We start from the raw sequence: 26,299 nt of genomic DNA, 5'->3' as shown, positions 1-26,299 counted from the left end.
GGTGACTTCAAAGTGAATGCAGGAGATATTTGAAATTTCGAAATCAGCAGCGAAAACGAATCTTTTCTGAATAAACCCTTTTTTTTTTTACTAATATAATTTTGTTTCTGCCTATGGAACATTTGCTGCTAGAGGGAGCCTGATATTTTGTGAAATGAGAGTTTTCTAAAATATACGTTAGATCATGTATGCTCCCGTACTTAAGATTTAAAACAACTACGCGTGCTCGCATTTTTTTTTAACTCTACGTACTTTTATGTTTTATTGGCTAAATTTTATAGAGAATGCAATCATGCTGTTCGTAGCTGTTGAATGTTGCTTTCTATTTAAGCCTAACTTCGAATTAAAAACATGGATATGTGTTAGAAAATCATATATACATAGACAGGGACATACCATGAACATGTTATAGAAATATATATGTACATGTTTTTAGAAAGAACGCCAACATGGAATGAAGTTGGAAGATTTGCTGTTTCAAAATGTTAAAATGAATCGTAATTTTGCAATAATTGGTCGTTTTAATAAAAAAATATATTCATGTTAAAGTTATGGTTGTCTAATTGCAAAGAGTCCGTAAAAATATTTATTTTTCCGTTATTTTAAAATTTTATTTAGTTATTTTAATTATACAATTTATGTTAAAAGAAGTTACATTCACGTCCATTGTATTAAGTCCTTTATATTACGTTTTTTTTCCTGCAAAATATCTTTTTTTTCGTTCATGTATGTTTGAGATTCCCCCCCCCCCCGAGACTCATACTCACTTAAAGTGCGCATGCGCAATCATATTTTACATACGAGGTCGTACGGAATGTAACGCAAAAGTGAAAAATCTTTCCGATAGCAAAAACACTTTTACAACTGGAATTCTGGTGAAAGAAACCGCTTACTAATATTGAGTATTACTTTATTTTGAAGAATATTAAGTGCGATACGCATTTGTTCATAAAATAAAAAGAAGAAAATTTTAACAAATGTAAAACTACTTTTTCGTTTAATATATTCGACTCCATGGAGTATTTACATTTTCTGCATTTCTAAAATTTTCAATTATTTTATAATTATTGAAACGGAATGAATTAAGTATTTTTCTTTATTCCAGATATTGATGAATGTCAAGTGGAAGGAACCTGTAGTCAATTTTGTGAGAACACCGTTCCTGGTTATAAGTGTACCTGTGTTGAAGGTTACAGACTTGGAACAGATAAAAGAAAGTGCAAAGCAACAGGTAAATCTGATAACCAAGTTCTTCTTTATTCAAATTTTAAAATTTGAAATAAAAATCCCAATAATTTATGACTAGCTAGAGTGAATTTAGTAGTTTTGTGTCGGGTGACAATAAAGGTTTCAAGTTTTTTGACAGTTACAAGCTAACTTTAATGATATTTTTTTTGAAAAATAAATTTTATAGCCACTCAGAGTTTAAACCGCTTTTTTTTAAAATATTTCGTAATGCAAGTAACTATAAATGTTAATATGACACTAATTTAAGCCGTAAAGTGCTAAACCAAAAATAACTTATTCGTCTAGACTTGGTTAAAATTTGCAATACTCCGAAGCAGTCATAAAAAAATATTTATTTCAAAAGGCTTTAAAAGTATTTTCAAAAAATATATATAAAATGTGAAATATTCCACCATTTTAAAATCTGTGAGAAAATTAATAATAAAAAACCATTGTCACTTTGCGAAAAACAATAAAAGATTTCTATTGAATTTCGCAGAATTCGGAGCATTTTACACAAGCTTACTGAAGTTTTGATTAGTTAACATTCTAGATTTTGACACGTAAAAATGTAGCCCGCATTGGATAAATATTTACCCTGCATGTCAAAAGTGAATATAACTTTCAAACATTTGCCAGTGTTTAACGCCAATAAAGATCTTTGAAGTTTAATCTTGCTCTATGAAAAGATTGTTTTTTCTTATGGTTCCATTTAACTTTCTCTTGAAGTAAAAGACCAATCAGTTTATAGATTAAGCGTTTTTAAAAAAAGCTTATAAAAGTTGAGTTATATCAAGATAAAAATAGTTTTCGAAACCAAAACCCGTAAAGCGCCAAATAAAAAATAATTCATTCCTCGAGACTAAATTAAAACACGCAATATTTCACTTCAAACATGAAAGGATATTTCTTTCAAAAGCTATTAAAATATTTTTAAAAAAATGAAAAAAAAGTACTGAAAAGTTCTAAAAAAATCAAAACATTTAATTCTTTGCGTACAGGCGGCGATCAATTTAAATCTTCCGCAGTTGAATACATAAAGAACATATCAATTCGTGCAAGTCATTTTTATTTGAAACTTCTAAAGTGTTTTTTTTTTCCTTTTTCGTTTCCCCAAATGTGTCGTCTTAAATTAAAATTATGACGTTAATTACCTCTATTGATTGCCTTTTTTACAATCAAAATTCAATTACGAGTCAGAGTTGCTAATAACTTTGACTGCAATGAATTATTGATGAAGTAAGTCGAACAGTTTAAGTAGTATTAATAACTCATTTCCTTCATTTCCCGGAAATAGTTTTTCGAACTGGGGAAAATGCCTTTTTATTGATTTAAGTTTTTCTTTCGGAAGAACATCGATGTAATTAAACATATATATTATTGCTCTTTAGTATTATTTTTTAAGTTTTTAATGTAGGAGAATTTCTTTTGCTAGGAAATTACACTCTTAATTATGTAGAAATTCGTTTTCATTTTTTCAAATATTAAGGAAAAACAGAAAATGAATATTGAAAAATACCTTTTATAAATAACGAAAAGAACTGAGCAAGCATTCTGAACATATTACATTTTTTTTTTTGTTAAAAAAAAATTACAAATAATTTTTCCGCTGTCTGAATAAGGCGGTTCGCTTAATTTAAATATGTTTCCCTTAAAAAAAACACAATAAATAATCTATCATAGTCTTAACTAATACATTTATACTGAAGAAAATAACCCTTAAACATACAATAAAAATTAATCTCCTTGATATTCTGACAGCTTTTTTAGACATGTTTACTTTGAAAGACTGTTCTAGTTGATAAGCAGTCATTGTATATTTTTCTTAGAGATTAAAAATCAGGTGGCTTGTAGTCGAAATATATTGAAATCCGTATTTCTTTCAGATATTACAAAATATTTTTTTAAATTGGCGAATTGATCGGCGAATATTTCTATACAACATTAAATAGGACTACTTTGAAATTAGCTTAGTTATTTTTTCGTTTGCGTCTATAAATAAATCACACCATTAAATATTTTTTTTCATTAGAAAACCTATCTGAATTATTTTTGATGTTATATTATTTAATATGTTCTGATTTGTGTTTGCGTTCTATATGAAAAATAAAAGATAAGACTTATAATAAATTATTATAGTTGAAACTTTTTAACGAACAAAAAAAAACACGTTATTATTTATTTTGAAGCAGTTTATTGAAAAATACATTGAAAACATGAAGTTTTAAAATAATTTTACCCAAGCATGTAACCACAAAAAATGAAGAAAAATAATAATTCCACATTCAACTGAAATTGTATTTCTTCCAAAAATGCTTTTTGTGATTAAAAGTATTAAAATTAAAGCAGCATAGCCAGAAGATATTTTTAATTTTTCAAACAATTTTCCATACCAACTAAGCAAATTTAATGGCGAATTTCCGTTCTAGACTATCTCGATCAAAAACAACAATTTTAGATAACCACTGATTCCTTATGACCTTTTGTATGTTTTAAAGCAAAAAGCAACATGAATGGACCACAAATCAAAGTACATAAATTTACATACTATAATTTCAACTCTATAAACAACTATTCAACTGATTCCTTATGACCTTTTGTATGTTTTAAAGCAAAAAGCAACATGAATGGACCACAAATCAAAGTACATAAATTTACATACTATAATTTCAACTCTATAAACAAGAACCTTCTTCAGTGTCTAAACTCCAAATGAAGGTAGAGAAGTAAAGAGACAAACACGTGTGAAGGGATTTAACCAATAGGGACAGATGAATAAGTTTGAACAAGGAAATAACAATGAGGGGGAGATTGGAAACAGGTGTGAGAGGATTTGGCAGGAAACCCCAGGGTGCAACAGATTAAATTAAAGTTGACTTCCAACTATTGGGAAAGGGTGGGATACTTGAAAAATCATTAACGAAATTATTGGAATTTTTCAAAATATAGAATGACTCCCAAGAATCAAGTTCGGAAGGTGAAGAGAAGTATTGAACGAATTTAATCAAGGAAAACTCAAACCTGGGATTTGAATTCCATCTGTGGCGAGTGATAGAAGATTGGTTAATGTCCTGATTTTTTACGCATTTTCGCTTTTTTTAAGTCGAAGTTTAAGGGTACGTAGTATACCCTATACTTTTGTTTATATTTTATTAGTATTAGTCCAGCATACTCTATATGACTCCGTAGGTTCTGACACAATCTGATTGACTATATACTTTTTTTCTGCTTAAGTGTGACCAATAGTGTTAAAATTTAAAAAAACACAGCATAATCGAGAGATATGTATTTTTCAATTTCTAAACAGTTTTCCATGATCTAAGTAAACTTAATGACACATTTCCTTTATAGACTCTCGTTTAAACTGAAAACAATCATTCTAGATTACAACTAATCCTTCTTTTGAGCTATTGTATATTTTATTTGAATAAGTTTGACATATTTTCCATGGTTTCTGATACAATCCGATCGCTTATGTATTTAGTTTAAGTGTGACTTATTCTTCTGATTTCCATAGGTCCTGATCCATACTTAATGTATGCGAACAGAGCTGACATAAGGATAGTGTCACTATCGAGCATGGATCCACCATCAAAAGTATTAAGTGGTTTACAGAATGCCATAGCTGTCGATTTCCATTATGAAAGTGGACGCATATTTTGGTCCGATATAACTACCGATGTGATACGATCTGCATACTTTAATGGCTCAGGAGTGGCCGATGTGATTACCTATGGCCTAACAAGTCCTGCGGGTCTAGCTGTCCATTGGCCATTAGAGAAAATATTATGGACTGATTCAGGCACTTCAAGAATTGAAGTTGCAGCATTTGATGGGTCGATGAGGAGAGTTTTAATTTGGAAAAATTTGGAAAAACCGCGGGCTATAGTAGTTAACCCGGAAGAAGGGTAAGTATACAAGCTGTTTCATTATGTCTATTGTTATTATACATGTTCAGCAGGTTTGACTAAAAATGGAAGTAGAGTCGCGATGGCTATGGGGATATAGCATTCACCTTCCAATGAGGCATACCGGGTTCGAATCCCAGTCAATAAAAATTCCGTATGCGGCTTGCATCGACCACAGTGCTGACGTGAAATATCCTCAGTGGTAGACGAATCATGGGTTAGAGTCCCCTTGCCGTCAGCTTAACCGTGGGAGGTTCTCGTGTTCTTCCTGCCCATGTAAAGCAAATGCAAGCTGGTTCCATCAAAAAGTTCTCCACGAAGGCAAATTTCTCATTATACTCGACCAGGAGTTCCCTTGTCTTCTGGATTGGGTTCAAAATTACAAGGCTACAGAGTTGAACATTAGTAGTCGCAAAACTCATAAAATTGGCTCGACTGTTCAACTACGGTTAGATAAAATAGAAAAGGAAGTAAGAAAAATACATACATTCACACATTAGAAGTAACAAAATATTTACTCAAGCAAAGAAAAACTGAAAAGACCAACTTGAACTCCAACGAAACTACCGAGAAAGGTGGATTTGAAAATACAATCTGTTTGTTTGCTGGAGAGGAGTTATAAAGTGGTTATTAAAAATACATTAAGATGAATAATATTAAGTTGAACAATCTTACAAATTTTGATGTTTTTCATTTTTGTGATTCGTTAAATTTCGTTAGCTTGCTTGTTTCTCCCTCGTTCACATACTAATTTGTGACCTCCATAATGTATATATTTTTTATTTCGTACATGGTAAGGATTTTAAAAATATATATTAAGAGCACTGGCTAGGAATTTTTTATCATTCTTTTTTATATTTGTTGCTTGTTCAACTTTAGAATCTTAAAATTGGTAAATTTGTATTTTGTGGCGTCGTATAAGATAACAGCCGCAATGTATTTAATCTTTGTAAATGGAAAACAATTTTGTCTATCTCATGTATAATGGGATTTTTAAAAAACTTATAATTAATGTCGCTTATTCAAAAAATATATAATATTAAAAATATTTAAGGAATATTTATCTTCATAATCAACTTAAATTATGTGCATATGTAAAGACACTTGTAAAAATATAAGAGATGTAAGCTGCTTCCTAAACACTTAATGATTCTGTTCGAGTTAGTTAGATAAAGAAGCACCATTACATCAGTATTTAAGATTTTAGAATTTAAATGGGGTCTGGTTGGTAGAGCATTGGGTCCATGTCCAAGAGGTCGTGAGTTCGTTCCCTGCCACCGAAGATTCCCCTGGCAGTAAACGATGACTGATGCACGTCTAATATGTCAGGTCACAAAGTCCCATAAGTTCTTATAACAAATCAATACCTCTGAGGGTACTGAATTAGGTATGGATAGTTCTCTTGTTCAGGTCAAAATTACGATCTGTTGATGAATAAATGGGTCCACCCTCTAAATCGGACTGCGTCGTGTGTCTAGCTGAAGTCGTATTCTTGGCTATAGTTGGCGCCACTGAAAAACAAAAAACACACACTCTGCCTTAAATTCGCTCGATTTTACCAAGCAGGCTTGTTCGTATTAGCAAGTGGCGTTACAAGGAACGACAAAATTTAAATTAAGAAACTAGTTTCAAAGTAATTATAAATTTTATGTTACATTAAAGTAAATAAGTGTACACATGTTTCACTTTTTTATGACTTTAGAACACTCTACTGGACTGATTGGGGAAGCCGACCCAGAATAGAAAAGGCTATGTTGGACGGAAGTGAAAGAAAAGCTATTGTGGATACTTCTCTGTTTTGGCCAAATGGTTTAACAATAGATTATCCATCTCAAAGATTATATTGGGCTGATGCTAAGCATCATGTCATTGAGACTTCAGCCTTGGATGGAAGTGGACGAAAAAGAGTTATTGAGAAAGGTGAGTTATCATTACATGGAATAAAAGCGTTTTAATTAAGATTGACAATTAAATCAGATTGACGAATTTTTAAAAACGTATTGCAAAGAAAAAGTTGAGGATAAATTCGTGTTACATAGCATAAATTCTTCTTCAAGCGTTCATTTTAGTTCAATTTTTTTAAACAGATAGCGTTGCAGAAAGTGAACTTGTTATTCAAAGAAAAATTACTTTAAGAGTTTAAAAGGATTAAATTCTTATTCCAATATTTTCGAAAAGTCAACCATCCTTTGCAATATCATACTCGTTGTGATTTGAGGAGTTGTGATTTCAACTATATTTTTCTTTTATTTATAGTTTTATTGTTTGCAATGTGATCTGTTGAAACAATTTTGAACGAGAACTAGGAAGTAGAACAGGAAATATGTCTGTTCCAGAAGTTTCTTATTTATTTTAGATTTTCATGAGATTTATTAACTTCAAGTGAATGCGAGTTCCAAAACTTCATGGCACCATACTAATATTCTTCTATGTTGTTGTTTCAGCCTTAGTTAATATTAAATTTGATTGACTTCTTGATTTCCTTATCTCGAGTTCATATTTTCTTTAAAGTTTCGTTTGATATAGCCGACATTCACTTATGATTTTTTTTTCATATCAAACTTTCAATAAAACATTTGAAGTTTTCATTAAAAGTTTTAAAGAAGTATCAGAAGATTTTCAAAGAAAAGAAATACCGTAAACATTCATTACGCTGTTGAGTAGCATAATTAATACTATGTAGTAATTCCCTGTTAGTGTAAACTTTTAGTTTTTTTTTTAATTTCCAGCAGCAGCACTTGGTGTGTACATCATTCGCTGGAGTGTAAAAACACTACGCAAAGATCCATAAGGAATTACAAATAAAAAAAAATTAAAAACAGTAAAACATTTGAAATACAAAAATAATTAGAACAAAGAAACATTAAATGGATTATCAAGAATCGAAGTATAAAGAGAAAATCAGTCAGTCAGCAGTGCCTACAACTGTTCTCTAGCATTCCAGTATCTGTCATAGATGTTTCCAGTAACTGCGGGGCAAATCCCCAAATGCTCAGCATTCACTGGGAAGTCATTCCCTCATAAGACACAGTTTGGAAAGATTTTAAGTCTATGAAAGTGGGCGGCGAGGCAGTCGTGTCCGGTTTCCGATCTAAAGGCAGCAAACGCATTGCGACTCGTGTGATCGGGGAACTTATTCAGAGTCTCCTTTCACACCTTGTCACCAATTTGTTCATTCAAATTATTTTTATAACACTTATTTAACGTGTTATTAATGATTCTATTTATGAAAGAGTTAGCTCTGTAAAATACCAGTTCCTTTCCTTAGCTAGCAGATCTGCCATCTCGTTTCCATAGATATTACCGTGAGAAGGAATCCACTGTAACACGATATTCTTTTTCAAGGACAAAAGTAGCCCAAAATTCTCTCTAAAACGTTTAATTCCAAGAGAGTCTGAAAAATCAACAGATGTAACTGATTGGATTACCGAGATGGAGTTGACAAATATAACGACATTCTCTATGTCATCCATTATTGATAATAGTTGTTTAGAAGTAGTTATGTAAACTGCAACTCTTTATTCGGAAATCATCAAGTTTTCAACTAAATTCAATAAGTTATAGACTAAATATCCAATAAAATATGTACAGGAAATATCATTTAATTCAACGCATATATATATATATATATATATATATATATATATATATATATATATATATATATATATATATATATATATATATATATATATATATATATATATATATATATATATATATATGTATATATATATATATATATATATATATATATATGTATATATATATATATATATATATATATATATATATATATATATATATATATATATATATATATATATATATATATATATATATATATATATATATATATATATATATATATATAGAGAGAGAGAGAGAGAGAGAGAGAGAGAGAGAGAGAGAGAGAGTAAGCGTAGAGCTATTCAGTTTTGGGAATTCCAGGCTGAAAACATACCATTGAATAATAATTAGATTTATATTTGAAAGGAGGAGTTATTTTTAGAATCTTGTCCCTCTTTCACTTCCATATTAGGAAGCAGTAAATGATTTTCCATAGTGCGTAGAGTTAGAAGGCATGTGCGACTGGGACCTAATTACTCCAAACTCTGTTTGTATTTAATGGAAGACTTAAGTTTTCACATGTCTCTTGCTGAATAACGTGTTCCACGAAACATCTGTCGGAATCATCCGGAGTCTTGTCCACACCCCTCCTTTGAGGAGGGCGGATGTGAACTGTTATAACCACCAGCATATCTTTTAATAAACCTTTTGATAACTTATTATGGTTTTGACTGCAATTTCTTAGTATGAATACACCAATGATAACAGGTACGTAGCCCTGTTATTACAAGACGCCAGGATAATTCCTTAGCGGAGGAAACTTTAGCATTTCGATCTCTGAAATTAAGCTTAGCGGAGACCGGCTGTTATTACATATATATATATATATATATATATATATATATATATATATATATATATATATATATATATATATATATATATATATATATATATATATATATATATAAGAATAAACCAAATTGCATCATCCGTTATTATTTCATCATCTACCTACTCGTTGAAAGGCGCCAGCCTCTCCAGAAAGGAAACCCCCGGTATCCACGGTGCCATCGAGTCTAGACGGGAAAAGTCTCGAATTTTCAATTAACTCTAACTTTTTTCCATAGTACAATCTAATTTCGCATTCATACTTGATCCGGCACTGCGTGTAGGCAGCCATCACCAGTCATGATATCACTGTCAAACTCATTTCCTTTTTTTCTCCATTAAATGTTAAGTTTGATTATTAATCTATTGTTATTATTTCCTCCTATGCTCCACAAACTCCTACATGTATGTATATATATATTGTATAATGTTTTATTACCGATACAAACGAAATTGCAGTCATGCAGACATTCAGATTAATTTCAATCTAAAAATGTCTATTTTTTCAATCAGACTTGCATTAGGAAGCATACATATTGCCCAGCGCAATATAGTAACTAAATCAAAGCTCTTTTAATATTTCTTACATAAATGTTATTTATTGCGCCTTCCTTTAAGTGTAATTGCACATCACAAAACATAAAATTAATGTCAGATTTTCTGTCACTATAAACATTTCTTCCCCCTTTCTGTGTTTCTCAAACATCGCACAAAATAACCTCAGAGAGAGAGAGATTGTTCACGAGGATAGAGAAATAAAGCTCAAATCTTCACCAAGAAATAAAGCTCAAAATTAATGGAGCAATAAGTCGCGCAATAAAGGACCGCTCTCAGAGTTGTGTTTTGGCAGATCTTTTCTCATTCATCTTGCAATAGTAATATAAATCTCCCAAAATTTGAAAAACCAATGTAGCTGAACTTCTATCTCAGCAATTACTATAACCTCAGAGGTGTGGGTGACGGAAGTGGGCAAGTACCAGAGCTAGAAAATATTGCCCGCAACATAAGGTCCTTTTTATACCCCCTCCCCCTTTACCACTTGCTGTCGGAAGTAAACCTACCTTTCCCACCGGAAAAAGCAATTTCCTACGCTGTTCTCCTACAATAACGATTTTACCCACATTCTAAAAGTCATTTCAAACCATAAAATAAATTTTAACTCTCGTTTAATATATAAAAATCGAAGGAAAAAGTACATAAAATATTTTAGTTTAATGTACCTTTTCCCTTGTCATGTGTTCAGAGGTGTCTTTTATTGATGTTTTAGGGCAAATAGTCATATTTTAATGTCGAAGATGGATTTTTTTTTTTGAATCAATCGGAAAAAAAGTTCATTTTTAGCCTTTATAGAAAAGAAAAATTTGCAAAAAAATGAAGAGCTATAATTGGAAACACATCGTATTCATTAAAGTGTTAAAATTGTTTTCAAATGCAATTGATGCATGTAAAAGTTTCATAATTGAAAAAAATATGCTATCAAATGGTGTGGACAACGATTAGAGGTCTGCAACTGCTCTAAGTTTGCTAATTGAAAATAATTTTTTCATTTTAATTTAATGACGTAAACTATGAAAAAAATATTCCATTCTATTTGTTTACATTGTGATTGAACTGCAATTTTTTTTCTATCCATTAAATTTCTATATTTATTGATTTTACTTTTCAAATATTTTTATTTATATTCAAGTTAAATAACTTTAGACAATAAATTTATTTAAAAATATACATTGCCAATCATTTAATCACTTGAATATTGTGAGCGCAACATTTTTGTTAATTATCAAAACAGTGTATTTATAATATTTGCATTATCTAGCAGTTTTAAATCTATAGCCAAATAAATAAAAACTCTTTTTAATTTTTTTTAAAACTTTTTTTTCTTTAATTAGAAAGCATGTTTGAAAGAAACTTGTTTTGTTTAAAAAATAAAATAGAACCAAAATTTTTTGAAAAATGAATGACAAAACAAAGGGTCCTTTAAAATTATTACTTTAAATTACCTCACAGTGTTCAACGAAAATATTCAAAAAATTTTACACATACATTATATTGAGATTTGATCAATAATGATTTATTAAACTTTCTAACTATATATAAAAAACAGCATTAGAGAACAAATAAAGATTCTTTTCATACTAATAATTTTAAGTGTATACTCTTTTATTATTAGTACCATAATAATTGTTATATTCCAGATTTTTTGCTATTTTTATTTTAAAATGATAATTTTCCTAATTGGGATTTTTATTTGTACAATGATCGATAAAAGTACATTTCTTTCGTCAACCAATTTTTAGTTTAACCCACCTTTACATTTACTGTGGTTAGTTTCGAGTGTTTCAATAACTAGTTTCATAGTAGCAGATAGTTTTTGACGTAAAGCAAAAATTATATATTTTGATGCTTTATTTTTAATTGCATTTAAAATAATGCATTTAAGAATAATTTTAATTTATTTAAAGGTAGCGGTAGTAAATCTTGACAATTTTGAGCAATTTTAATAATTTTAAGTTACGCTTTGACTATACCAATTATTTTGTTGTAGATTGAATATAACAAATTCACCTAAGGTATTATGTTTCTAAAGAAATGTGAATGAATGTAATTTTTCCTTAATTGTTTTCCATTGTTTTTATTCTTTTTTTATTTTTATAAATGTTAATATATCACAATTATTTCAAGTGTAGTTGTCAGTTGATTTATTAATTTCAGAATTAAAACAATAAAAATTCCTTTGATTAATCTTATATGAAAAAAATCCTCAAATTTAAATAATGTTTATCATTTAATTCATCTCCCAAATCTTATCTTTTCTTAGTTAATATTCTAATGCACAAAACTAATTTGGTAAAAGTGTTTTTCGTTTTGGTTCTTAACCAATTAAAATTCTGCAAAGAAAAGATGTCAAAGGTTAATTAGAAGTTATGAGAAAGTCGCAAAAAAACTATTTTAGTTGTTGACACGACGAGAAATTTTTTTGGAAACAATTGCTTTTTAAGCGTTAATCACTTATAATTTTAATGCTAAAAATATAAAATTTTATTTGTTATTAAAGTTCATATATTTAGGCAAAATGAAAAAAGTTTTTAAATCATCCAAATCATAAATTATAATTTCTTTCGTACTTTATATCAATCGTTTGAAGATTTTTTTCAAAACTCTCTTGAACATTAATGCTAGGTTAACATTAGATACCATCGTTTCTTTCCTGCAAATCATTATCGTATCAATATTTATTTCGAAACGTTAAACATGATTTTATATTGATAAGAAAAGTGCAGCGTTGCACTTTTTTTCTCAAAATGTAAAAATGTCACCCAACAGTTTAGAATTGGATTATTACATTTAAAAATTAATATTTTTAATCGAACTAAATTTGTTTTGTTATATTTAACACTGTTGGATATTTTGGAACGATTTGAGCCATGAACATATATTCAAATTTTGCTTCAATCTTAATATTAATTTGAACCACAATGAAGAGATTTGGCAATGCATTATGGATTCTCTCAACGCGAACACTAACTCTATTTGAGCTTTATTGAACATACATCGTGAAATTTAAAATATGTTGTGATTTAAAGAATGGATGTTAGGATTTAACGCTGAACTGGTGTTACACTATATGATGTCATTTCAAAAACTGTGATACGGATAGTCAAGTTATTTTTACAAATTTATTTCTGAAAATAAATTTTAATTTCTTTCAAATAAACTGTATTAAATAATTATAACCCCCGAAGTTTTTCTAAGGTCCCTTAGGAAAACAGAACTATGACTCAAAAGACCTCTTACAAATCTTATAAAAATTAATTTTCCGTCAAATTGGCTAAAATGTTTAGTTCAACACTTCTTATATCAAAAGGTCGTATTGAAAAAATGTCCAAAAATTTATGGTTTCCGAGATGCGAAGCTTCAAACATAAATAAAAATTCTCAACTCTCTAATACCGTCACAGTATTAGCATTCCCTTACAATAAATTAATTTGTTTTTGAGGTTGATGTAAAAAAATGCACCTGAAGTAGAAAATGAGTTTATGTTTCGTACCAAAAATAACCTCATTAATCAACTTCAATTTTAACCTCATTTACTCCTCACAAAGTCAACCTTATATATAACTCAGAAATAATTTTAGTTTAGATCGGGGGAAATTACTCACACCTCAAATATACGTATTGTCTTGAAATGCAGAAAAAATAATTCCGCACATCTCAAAAATAACTTCCCTATACTGGTTGGTCTAAAATAGATTTCCATCAACCTCAAAACAACCTCAAGTGTGAATAAGAAAAAATTTCATGCACTTTGATTATACATCTTGGGAGGTTGTTTTTTAAATCAACTTCGAATAAACCTCAAATCAACTTTGACACCTCAAAGCAACCTCAAAAATGCTTTAATTTTTCGCAAGGGTTAACCAATATAAAGCATGTGGAAGTTGTCGGATAGGATTTTACATATGTTATAGCCCTTAAATAAGTAGCTAGCGTTAGCCCACTAAATTATAACCAATATTTTCAGCTATAGTAGCTAGCTACGCTCACTTGACACACCTTTCACCACAGTGATCGTTGCTGCCCGTGATTTTGTTGGTCATAAGATATATGACCCCACATCTTATGTTTGAGGCTCCGTATTTTGGAAACTATCCATTTTCGCACTTTGTATCAATACGAACTTTTGATCTGAAAATTTAAATGCTTTGAACCACAACATATTAAATTTTCAGCCAATTTGACAAGGAATTAATTTCTATAAGATTTGAACAGGGTTCTTTCGATTTCCTCAGTTGTGTTAGTGACCTTTATCAACATGCATTCTTAGAGTGATAAAAAAACTATATTTTCTTTCTGAAATTATCTGCTTGAAATAATAATATTACTGCTAAACTATAGAGTTACCATCCACTTTAGAAATGACATCATTTGGATTTTCCCTGCCAAATTCAAACGCCTGATGGCAACCTTGCTACAAAATTTAAAGCAGCAATTTTTCTTTTTTTCAAATTGAGTAGTCTTTTCTTTATAGTTCAATAAAAGTATTGCGTAATCAAGTTTTAAAAGTACTATAAGATCGTTCGACTTAGCACAGCATGCACCCACAGCACGCTCTAGAACAGTGTTTCCCAACCTTTTTTGTGCTATGACCCACATAAGCCTTTCTAAAATTCTTATGCCCCCCTATGTAACATATACATAATTTTTAACATTAAAAAATTTAATTGTTCACTTAAGAAACTTAAATGATAGGTTTTAGGAAGAAATCACTAGGAAATTGTTAACGAAATACAGTAAGTAAATTTTAAAAACATATAATAAAAAGCTAAAATTCAAATGCGAAATAATTTTAATAAAATTTTTCTATAATAATTTAATATTTTAATTTAGTGAGATCCTTGCGCTTGATACACAGAGATTTTACTTTAGGTTTAAATTGGTTAGCTTCAGTCTCAAGTCTCCCCGTTGTGTTATATCCAGATGATTTCTTTTTTTACCAGTAAATCATTTACAATTTACAGCACTTAATCCACATTCAGCTAAATATGAAGATGGCAGCGGTAACAATATAGTTTTCTTGCATATTTGGTTGAATTTGGGTATTTGATTTCTGTTTCCTCGCAAAGCCATGCCATCACTCCTTTTATATTAAATAAAGTTTTAACTGACTCATCATTTTGCATTTCTGCGAGTTCTTTTTGATACTGCATATTTGATATATCAGACAAATCCACTAACATTGGCTGCATCATCCATGTTGGAAAATCAATTTATTTTAAATCAGAAAATCTTTCTTTTAAATGAGTCGATATAATTTTCAGTTGATCGACAGTAACAAGTAAAGCGGTATCATTTACTTCACATATTTTTGTAGTCAATGAAACTGTTCAAAGTTTTTGTTGTTAATATATTTCTGACATAACTCAATAAGGATAATGAAACCAAATATCTTCGCGTTTCCATCAACAAGAGTTTTATTTGTTCCTTGAAGTTGCCTATTTAATATATTTAGTTTTTCAAAGATATCGGCAAAATAACTCACAAATGTTTTACCATCGACTACTTCATTTCAGGCTTGTCGCTTAAAAAACACTAAGAGTATCAAACAGTTCCCTAAATCTTTTCAAGCAGTTCCCTTTAGAGAGCCATCTTACTTCGGTGTGAAGTCAAAATCTCACATGATCTGCATTTTGTTCTTCACAAAATAGCTTAAAGAGACGCTCACATTTGGCATTAGCTTTAATAACATTGATACACTTTATTACTGAATGTAGTTCTTTATTCAGAACAGGCGAGATGTTTTTAGCTACTAAGTTTTCCCAATGAATAACACAATGCACAAGAATCATTTCTGGATTATCATCTTTCATCAATTTTAAGCAACCATTTTTCTTGTCCATCATATTAGAAGCACCGTTTGCAGCATAATATGTTATATTTTTCATTGGTTATTGACATCTATTAGATTATATTATTGACATCTAAGTAGTTTTTTAGCTTATTATATATATCTTTGGAGGTAGTGCTGCTTTTTAATCTTTTGCAGAACAACTTTTCTTCAGCAAAATGCCCTTTATCAATATATCTTACTTAAGTTATCAATGCAGCCACACTGTCTATCAAAGTTGATTCATCTATTTGCATTGAGAATTTTCTTGTTTTCAGCTTTTCAACAAGATGTTCTTCAATTCCTCTCTAATTCCGTCTATTCTTCAGATGCGAAAAACTGCATTGTTTAGCGAAATTTTAAAGCGTCTGGGGGTCCACGCGGAGCCTGCCGTCTGCCGCAGGGAGGTTAACTAGACGACGTCAAATACCCAGTTCATAATTTGGTCTCGTCAAACGAATTTATAATATTTATTGGCAGCAAATTTGCCTTTTTCTTTCAATTTTGGAGTCGAAATTTAGCATTGCATTTAAATGGCCCGGAGCAAAAGGGTTAAACTCTTGTCGAGTCTATTTTCGAATTGCCCCCCTTAGCAATCAAATTGCCCCCCAATGGGGCGTGGGCCCCACGTTGGGAAACACTGCTCTAGAACTTATAACAGAGTCGAGGTGGCTGAAGGGATAGAGCACTCACTTCCTAGTGATGTGACTCAGGCTCAAATCTCAACGTTGAGTGGTGGATAAGAATTTTGCTCATGGTTCACACCGACCACAGTGAGGTGAAGGGATCATGGGTTAAAATCCTCTTGCAGTCGGGCTGACAGTGGGAGATTTACCTCTCCATATATAGAAATAGTCAGTAAGTTCCATCAAAAAATTCCTACACGATGGCTAGTTTGTCCTAGTTCCTGATCCATGAGTTCCCTTGTCTTCTAGATTGGGTTCAAATTTACAAGGCTTCAGAGTGGAACATTAATGGTTGTGAATTCAGTATTGGGTTAGCTGTTTAACGTCGGTTATAAAAAATAAAACTTATAACAGTGAAATATATCTTTGAAAATGGACCAGTGAAATACATTTTTGACATTTTACAAATATTTAATATCCATTAAAATTACTATTACTCGTACTTTTATAGGCTCACTGCAAAAACTATAGTTTTATATTCAAAGTTCAATTTCAGAAGTTATATGAATGGTTATAAGTAAGTATTACCGACAGATTAAAAAAAAGCATTTTTGAGGAATTCTCTATTTAAAGTAAAAATATTACTGAGAATATAGGTTTATTATACCCCTTGGCCATAACGTCACTTGGATTTTCTCTGTCAAACTCCGACTCTGGGTCCTTCACAGGACTTTAAAACAACTTTTTTTTTCCTCTCCATTTTTTTCAGATCATAAATGACAACCTACATAATTGATCATCCTGAGGCTATGCGGTCAAAACGCTTTCTTCACCGTTTTCCCAACATTTTTTCTCTCATTTTCTCCACATTTTCAAAGCAGGGCTATCTGGGAGCCCATCAATTTTAGAGTCCATTTTTTATTCTTTTTTGATGTGGTTCTTATAATACATTTCTGTAACCGCCTTGACGGTTGAAAAATTCCATTTTTCAGTTGTGTCACTAAAGTTCTTATGATGGACTTCTGTTGCTATGGGGGGTAGGGGCTGAAGAGACATCACTGCACCCCAGAAGGCTGACTTAAGTTTCAGATGAATGACTTGGAAGAATTTTATGAGGAAGTGACTGACTTAGAATATGTAGGGGAGTAGGAAGGAAAGAGTGATTTAAAGTAGAATGGTTATTTCTTCGTATTATTTGCTTTTGAAATACGTCACATTAAATCACTAAGGATGATAGAGTATTTAAAAATTATATTTTGACAATTCAGCACAATATTTTGCAGAAAATATATTTTTAAATGCTTTAAATCAGGTTTATTTTACAAGCCATCCGGTTGTTTTTACTCTTTAGATTACACTGGAGAGCAACTTTTTTTGTTACACTTACACAAATACTTGCAATCGTCTAATTCGGGTATGGAGATTTCAAATCTGAAATTTGTCTTGTTTTTAAAACTATAATTTTCTGTAAAATGGCAATTTTATTATATTTTTTGTCATAATGTTCAAGCTTAAAAACGTTTTATATTACATAGGGTGTAGAAGAGTTAGAATACAACATCGGGATTAAAACTGCATAGGGACCCAATTTCCCCCAATATAGAAACACACGAAATAGCATAGGGACCCCATTATAGAAGCACACGAAATAGCATAGGGACCCCAATATAGAAGCACACGAAATAGCATAAGGACCCCAATATAGAAGCACACGAAATAGCATAGGGACCCCATTATAGAAGCACACGAAATAGCATAGGGACCCCAATATAGAAGCACACGAAATAGCATAGGGACCCCAATATAGAAGCACACGAAATAGCATAGGGACCCCAATATAGAAGCACACGAAATAGCATAGGGACCCCAATATAGAAGCACACGAAATAGCATAGGGACCCCAATATAGAAGCACACGAAAAAACAGTTCATGATAGGGAAGCGCCTCTAACAGCGTATGGCATCATTTCTAAGCATAGGTTTCTATGCAATTACAATCCTGATGATGTGCCCTAACTCCCTGGAAATTTGCCATGACATGTATGCGACTCCCTGTAATTTATAATGCTTATAAATTTGAACATTTTTACAAAAAATATACTAAAAATATACTAAAAATATCATTTTAAAAAAATGGGACTTGGAAAGAGAAACCAAATACATGTTTGAAATAAGTGATACGAACGTATCTCAGATCAGTTTAATAATATAATGCAACAGAAAGAAAACAAGAAAAAAATTTCCCCAGTGTTATTCATGAAATTTTTAATCGGAAAATCTGATTAAACAAAAAGCGTTAGTTCTTACAGCTAAAGATGACTTCTTACGCCCCATAAAACTTTCTCTCCCTGAACTGCGTTAATATTATGCTCTAATGATTGTTTAGTGTTAACAAATGTAATGATATTTTTTATTATAAATTCGTCAAATTGTAGCTAAACGAGATTTTAAACTGGTTGCTTTGCTTCGGATGATAATAATTTAATTCACAACAGCAAACAACTTACTTTCTTATGCCTTTAACTTATTACCTCTTTATATCTCAAAACGACACCGTACCGAGAGCAAAGTCGCTTTTGAATTCTTACTCTGAATAATCATGTCTCTGATTCAGAGGAATTTTCCGATAAAGTACTTATAGGCTAATGTAAATGTATTGTGTATACAAGTGTAAATATCTGCTATTTTGTAAAATTGCTGTTCGTTATAATTGCTGTGAACAGAGTGCTTCAAAATAACGTGGCTAAAAATAAAGTGCAAAGTATTCATAACCAAAAATCATACATCCCACCAGAACTTAGCATTACTAATACTATCATCGGATACTGGAGAGGGTAGGGAAATATGGATAACAATAATCAATCACATAATCAATCTTCATCTTTTTATTTATATTGTATTTCCTTACACGTTACACATTTACGATCAATACTGCGATAAAAGATACTCAAAGTGTGTCGATGGATACTCAAATTTGATCAACGCCGTATGGAATGGCCCATCTTCTCAAACATACAAACCCTGATTAAAAACTTCATTCGCTTCAAAAATTTTTAAATAGGAGATGACAGTCGACATGTTTCAAACGTTCAAGAACAGATAATTAGAAAATAGATGAAAAACTGAATTCATATCAGCATTCATACGAATACTGATTTCCCTTTTAGCGACATTAGTTCCTCACACCTGCAAGGGTCGACTTTAAGGTCCCGCAGTGGACTGATCGTTAAGACACGGTTCCCAGCAGATCACCGAAGTCAAGCATCACTGGCTGCGGTCAGTGTGCGGGTGGGTGACCACTTGGATCAGTCTGCGTAGGGACCGAGGGTGTGCGGTATGGGTCCTCGTTAAACTGTGCTACCGTAAAGTGCTCGACTTCGCGCGCAGGTCGTCGGGCTACCGAAGCGGGGGTGCCATCCCCTCCGCAGAGGATCAAAATTGTGATGGCATGTCTTCGGATCATCCTCCGGGATGTTTCCCAGACCGTCGCCAATAGCCCATTGTACAGCTCTAGTGCGACGTAAATTAACAACAACACCAACAACAACAGTTCCTTACCTCCTCTCCATAACACATGCAAATGCATTTTACCCCGATTTTCTCCGATTAGCCACTGTGGTTTTTCTTGCTCTGTTTCTCATATTTTTTCTCTCTCGGCTACTGTGGATTTTCTATTTTTTTTCTTCTCACCTCTACTTTTCAATTTTTCGTTTTAAATTTCAAATCACTTTTGCTTCTTCTCATTCACGTCTGACAAGTCTTGAAAAAGGGCGCCTGTTTTTCAACGCTTGAAACATCTCGACCGTTACTTCCTATTTATATATATATTTGAAGCGACTTAAGTTTTTAATCGGCTAATTACTTATAGTAACCGCTTATAATGTCCCTTGGCAGATAGAATACGATCCAATGTTCCTATTTTGATGGGTTTCTTTGCTTGTATTTGAACCTTTTTTGTTTCATTTTGGCGACGTAATTGTAACGTACCGTGTATGTGATCATCAATATGACTGATAACTCACATGAATAATTGAAAAATATTCATTTCGGCTTTTTCATATACGTATGTCGTGCCGTTTTGGCTCGTTTATATAAATGATTTTTAATTATAATAAGTTTATTTTTGTATTTTGAATTTTTTATTAGAATTGCCTCATCCCTTTGCCATAACTGTGTTTGAAGATCATTTATTTTGGACTGACTGGCAAACTAAAAGTATTCATCGGGCGAATAAGTTCACGGGGAGAAATGCAACTACGCTTCATACTAAACTGCATTTTCCTATGGACATTATAGTTGTGCATCCGTTAAGACAACCCGCAGGTAATGAAAATGATTGAAATTTTATAAATATGTATATTATGCTGCATATTTTGTTTATCCTATAATTTGAATGCAACAATTTAAATTAGTTAGCTGCCTAGAATATTTGTTGAGATTTCAGATGCATTTATTAGTTATATTTAAATAATAGTAAAAAGAAACAACTATAGTCTGGCGGATATGAGTAATGATAAGAGGTTCAGTGAGAATCTATAGATGCAAATACAGGGGTTGGACAAAATAAGGGAAACACTTCTATGCTAGCACAGTTTTTGAACATTCTCAGAAAATACTTAGGGAATTATTTTATAAATTTAGAAATGTTTTAGGATATGCGATTTCACATACCTATCAATAAAGTTTAAAGCTTTCGAAGGTTAGAGGATGTGACGATAAATTCAGAAAAAAAAAAGTGTTTTTGAACACCCTTTGCCAAAACATGTTACATTAAATTTGTAACTTGCAGCAATTATTTTGATCATCATACGTAAGAATTGCACAAAATTTTGCAAAACTAGCGTAAATATTAATGGAGATATGGACATTTTATAAAAAACTAAGTTTTTCTTCTTACCCTTTTTTTGCTATAACTTTAAAGCATTCAAAAAAATTAGAACAAAATTTTTGGAGAAATTTAAAATTCACAAAATTATTGCTTTGAAATTTGAGAAAAATTGCTTAAAACTAAGTGAAATATAAGTAACTAGTAGAAAAGTAGTTCTTTTATACTGCACTAGCGTGAGAAAAATGTAAATTTGTTTTTTCTTAATTTAGAAGTGAATTGTGTTTGGCAACTATAAAAAAATCCGATTTGAATATCCTAAAAATTTTAAAAAATTCAAACAATTTTCTAAGTAGCTTTCGTACTTTTCAAAAGAGAGCTCAAAATGATAAGGGGTTTTCTACAAATTTTATTTTGTACTATTAAAAAAGATTTATTAAAAATGACATCGGTTTTGTTGGGAATCATTCCCAATAAAAGTTTTTTGCATGTCTAAAATAAGTGTAGATTAAGTATAAAATTGATTTCCTTACTTGCCCCTCCCCCCTTGTATTTTAAAATTCGTTCCCAAGAATGTCAACAATTTTTAATTAGGAAACACAACAAATATGGGTACAAAATTAAAAAACAAGTTTCATTTTGTTGCATATATTAACACTTTTTTAATATACTGCACTTAAGTTTTCAAAAAATCCGATTGAATATCCTTTCAATATAGTCATTAATTTACAGTAGTGAAGTATTTAAATTACTAAAACGATTAAGATTTTAGTCATTAGCTTTTGAAATTTTGGGCAGAACAGTATGCGTTTTTTAATTTTATTTTATTTACAAAAGCAGTTACGGAATAAGCTCAACGATGTCGAATTTTTTTCTTTATGTATATATATATATATATGTTTACATGCTTAAGTAAGGTCATCATAACTAAACCTGATTTTTACGAAGATGATTCATCGATATCAATTAATTGCCTTATAAACCCTATGTTTATCTTTTAACTGAAAAAAGTTTTTTTACTAGCAAATATTGAAGTTAACTTTAAAAAAAAAGCGTTTTTTCATTTATACCTTTGTTTTTATCATAAAAAACTTTTTCTCAGAAATGGTATGTCATTAAAAAGTTATTTTACTTTTTACTTGATTTTGTATCATGAGAAAAATTGATGTCAATTAAGCACGTTTAATTGATACATCTTAATTGATACATCTTAATTGATAACGTCCTTAATTGATACATCAATTAAGCATGCATTATGATACTGTCCAGAATTAAGTATAGTATATTTCCAATGTAAATCTTTTTCTTTCACATATATTTCATACCTATATCTGTTGCAAGCTAAGAAAAAACTATTATACCAATGGATAGAGCATGCTTACATCTAAGTGCATGCCAAATGAATATCAACATATAGATTAAGTGTATTTACTCGTTGTCTGAAGATCAATAAAGCAATAAAAATAAACATCATTATAAATGTATTGATTTGATTTATTTATTTATTTGTGTATGCATAATATCGAAAAACTCTTTTCAAGTTATTTTAATATTGCAAGATACATTATTTACCAAGTTTTGTTTCTTTATAACAGTAGCTTTCCGCCAAATGCAACAGTATTGAAAAAGCAAGAATTGTTTCTGTGAAAAAAATAATTCTGATGCAGCTGGAATAAGTTTTCGAATAGTCAATGGTCTGAGGTTTATGTAGTAAAAATTGAAGAGTGTGAGTTGTAGTCAATAAGTGTGAAGTGACTTCTTTAAAAAAGCGAAAAATAGTGAAGTGGCGGGAAAACTCATTTAATTAATTCCAAACTCAATTAATGCAGTCGAACAATTCATTAAAATGTACATTGTTGAAGACTCATAATTACCCATTTTTTTTAGCTGAAACCATTAATACACAGGTATTAAAATAACTTATTTTTAGAACAGGGTTTGTTTTAACTTCTTTTTAGTTCGAGATCCTTGTGCAGAAGACAATGGTGGTTGCAGTCATTTATGCATGCCCAATAATGTATCATATACTTGTCTGTGTACTGTGGAAGCACCAGTGCAAGTTGATGAAAAAACTTGTTCCAAAGGTAAGTTAAAGGAGGCATGTTTTTAAATATGTGTAGCAAAGGATTCTTAATTCCGTAAGCTAAACTTATTGACTATAAGAAGAGTCGCCCAGATATAAATGGACTCTGATAGCATTAGAAATACAGTTGATATATGTGTATGTAAATCATTCTTATTTCCGTAAACTAAACTTAGTGACTATAAGAAGAGCCGCCCAGATATAAATGGACTCTGAAAGCATTAGAAATGCAGTTGCTATAGCAGTATCACGCTTCGTGGTTGTAAATTTAGGTCAGAGGTGTGCAGACTGATGAATAACTGATTAAGCAATTCGTATGAGAACGTTCAAAGTGGATGTAAAGTCGTTCTAAAGATCAGTGTGTTCGGAATGGGGAAAGACTCAGTAGTATATTTATTAGTGAGAGAAAAGGAACGTTATGCAAACAGTTATCGTTAATTGATAGCAATTTATGGCTGACACCGTCTAAGATGGATATGAACAAATGGTCTAAAAAAAATTTGCGTATGGCATATACCAATATATAATGCAAAAGGCATCATGATCTCAGTTGCTTTTAAATATTAGTCATAATCTAAGAATTGCGATGTGAGACATTTATGCAGCACTTTGCTTGAGTACATGAGCTTTCTGTCATTAAAAATTATATGATTACAAATTGTATAATTCTGAACGAAACTACTTAGCGGGATTTTGCAATAACTTTTAATGCTCTCAAGTGCACAGGTTAATCAGTTACATGCTGACTATGGTGGACTGCTTTTACTTTCCTTAATGAATGAAGGGCTGCTATTTTTACTGTATTTTTGGTGTTATTACATTTATTTTTCACTTGGGCAACCCTTATAACTACATTTTAAATAATTTTTTCTGTGCAACACTAGCACCGTAGAATAGAAAATTTCAAGATTCTTAGTGGCACTATACTATTCTAGGAACAATGTTCTAGCTTGCTCTATGTATAAAATTACCATTTATTGAAATATGTTATTTAAAATATAAAAAAATGCTCAGTTTTTACAATAATATGCAATTATTCGAGAAGTTTAAAGAAAAATTTAACTGTTTTTTTCTCTTATCATCTTTAACTAACTTGTCAAACATAGAGTTTTATTAGCAAAATAGCAATAACAAATCAACAATAACTATTCAACAACATAATGCTTAAATAAAATATACTAGATAAAAAAAACTACTTGTTGAGAAATTAATTTAATTGAATTTCATTTTAAAAATTAAATTGATGAATAAAAATTTAACGTAAAGATGTATTTGTAAGAAATTACAATAGCATGTTATTAAAAACTTCTTTCGCTTCAAAAATAAACAAATAGGAAATAGCAGTCGGCATGTTTTAAGTTTAAACATGGTGACTAATATTTGCTCATCAAAATACTAGTCTATGTAAGATATTATTTTAAGAATAATTTGCTTAAAATAATATCTTATAGCTTCATTTTTCTTGAGAATATTTATTTAATAGTACAATCTCAATTCAAATCCATGAGATAATTTCAACATAGTGATAATAAAGGCCAGTTTAGTCATAATAAAGGGCAATAAAAGAGGTAGGGGCTCTACGGTGTAGCTCAATTTCTCATCTTTAAAACTATATGAAATATTAACTTGCAATTTTGATTGAGATATTTAATTAATTTAGGAAAAAAATACAATTATTCCCTTTATACAATAAATACCAAAAGTGTAACTTAGCTTAAATTAATAGATGACACTGCTCGTTGTTCTTCATAATTTTATTTTTCGTTTCAAATAAAATAAAATAAAAAGCTTTGCATTTTTTATTTATTTACAGAATGGTCATCATTTTTAATCTTCACGCGTCGTACAGACGTACGCTGGCTCTGCCTAGACTGTGAGGATGACGCTGATGTCGTATTTCCTTTCCGTAATATCAGCAGCGCTGGTGCTTTGGATTTTGATGCAGAAACCGAAACCATCTACTGGTCAGACATCACAAACGATACGATTTCAAGATCTAACATCAATGGATCCCATCAACAGGTACATACAATTATTTAACCACAGGTTCAATTTTTTTTGTTCCCCTTCAAATGATTGCAATCATCAGATTCAATAAAGAAAAATTAGCATCTATGGATTCATAGTTTATTACTATAGTAAATCTAATGTGATGCATTTAGTGTTAAATGCAAGCATTATTTGAAATTAGAAAAATACTATAATTTTTGGATTCGTAAAGGATTACAGCTAATTTGCGAAACTTTCATTATTCTGAATAAATATAGTGGTTATGTAGTTCAACTTCACTTGACATATAGTTTGGAATGTAAATGTAAAGAATTTTTTTTTTCAATTTTAATGCTAATAATCCTATCTATATATGTATTGAATTATTTTTTATCTCTCACAGGACCTTCTATGGGCCGAAACGAATGTTGCTCCCTAAAATTATTCCTCATAAGGCATACATCCCACTAGTTTATTTCAAAATTGGCGAGTCACACTTCCCTAGTTTCCCTTGTAAGTGCCTACATTTTAGCCCAGTTTTATAGTTTAACGGATCTTTAATTTAAACAATGATTCACCAAACTTTAAGGAAACAAATTAAAAAGGAAGCCAGTTTCTTGATAGAATATACCAGCACAAAAATTTTTTTTTCCTTCAATACTTATTAATTTAAGTTTTTAAGCAGTTGTTGCACTTTAAAAACTGTACTTCTGATGACAGAAGCAAAAAAAATGAAACATTTTTATCTGGAATTTAAAAGATATGCTGCATAACTAAAATTTAAATGATATTGCC

At 30.7% G+C, this 26,299-nt stretch overlaps 1 protein-coding gene across 1 annotated transcript in view; it reads left to right on the top strand.

Annotated features, from left to right (window-relative positions):
• Positions 1-26,299, top strand: part of LOC122271649 (low-density lipoprotein receptor-related protein 4) — a 463,426-nt gene that overhangs the window by 312,167 nt on the left and 124,960 nt on the right. Inside the window, exons 11-16 of the mRNA XM_043053650.3 lie at positions 1,106-1,231; positions 4,745-5,135; positions 6,838-7,055; positions 20,754-20,930; positions 23,391-23,516; positions 25,329-25,537. Of these exons, the coding sequence (XP_042909584.2) occupies positions 1,106-1,231; positions 4,745-5,135; positions 6,838-7,055; positions 20,754-20,930; positions 23,391-23,516; positions 25,329-25,537 (1,247 nt within the window). The remainder of the gene's footprint in view (positions 1-1,105; positions 1,232-4,744; positions 5,136-6,837; positions 7,056-20,753; positions 20,931-23,390; positions 23,517-25,328; positions 25,538-26,299) is intronic.

This window comes from Parasteatoda tepidariorum, chromosome 10, assembly GCF_982258835.1.
Source record: "Parasteatoda tepidariorum strain Cologne lab strain chromosome 10, Ptep-v5.0, whole genome shotgun sequence".
Taxonomy (NCBI): Eukaryota; Metazoa; Arthropoda; class Arachnida; order Araneae; family Theridiidae; genus Parasteatoda; species Parasteatoda tepidariorum.
Note: the sequence above shows the minus strand (reverse complement) of the source record. Positions and strands in the feature narration are given on the sequence as shown.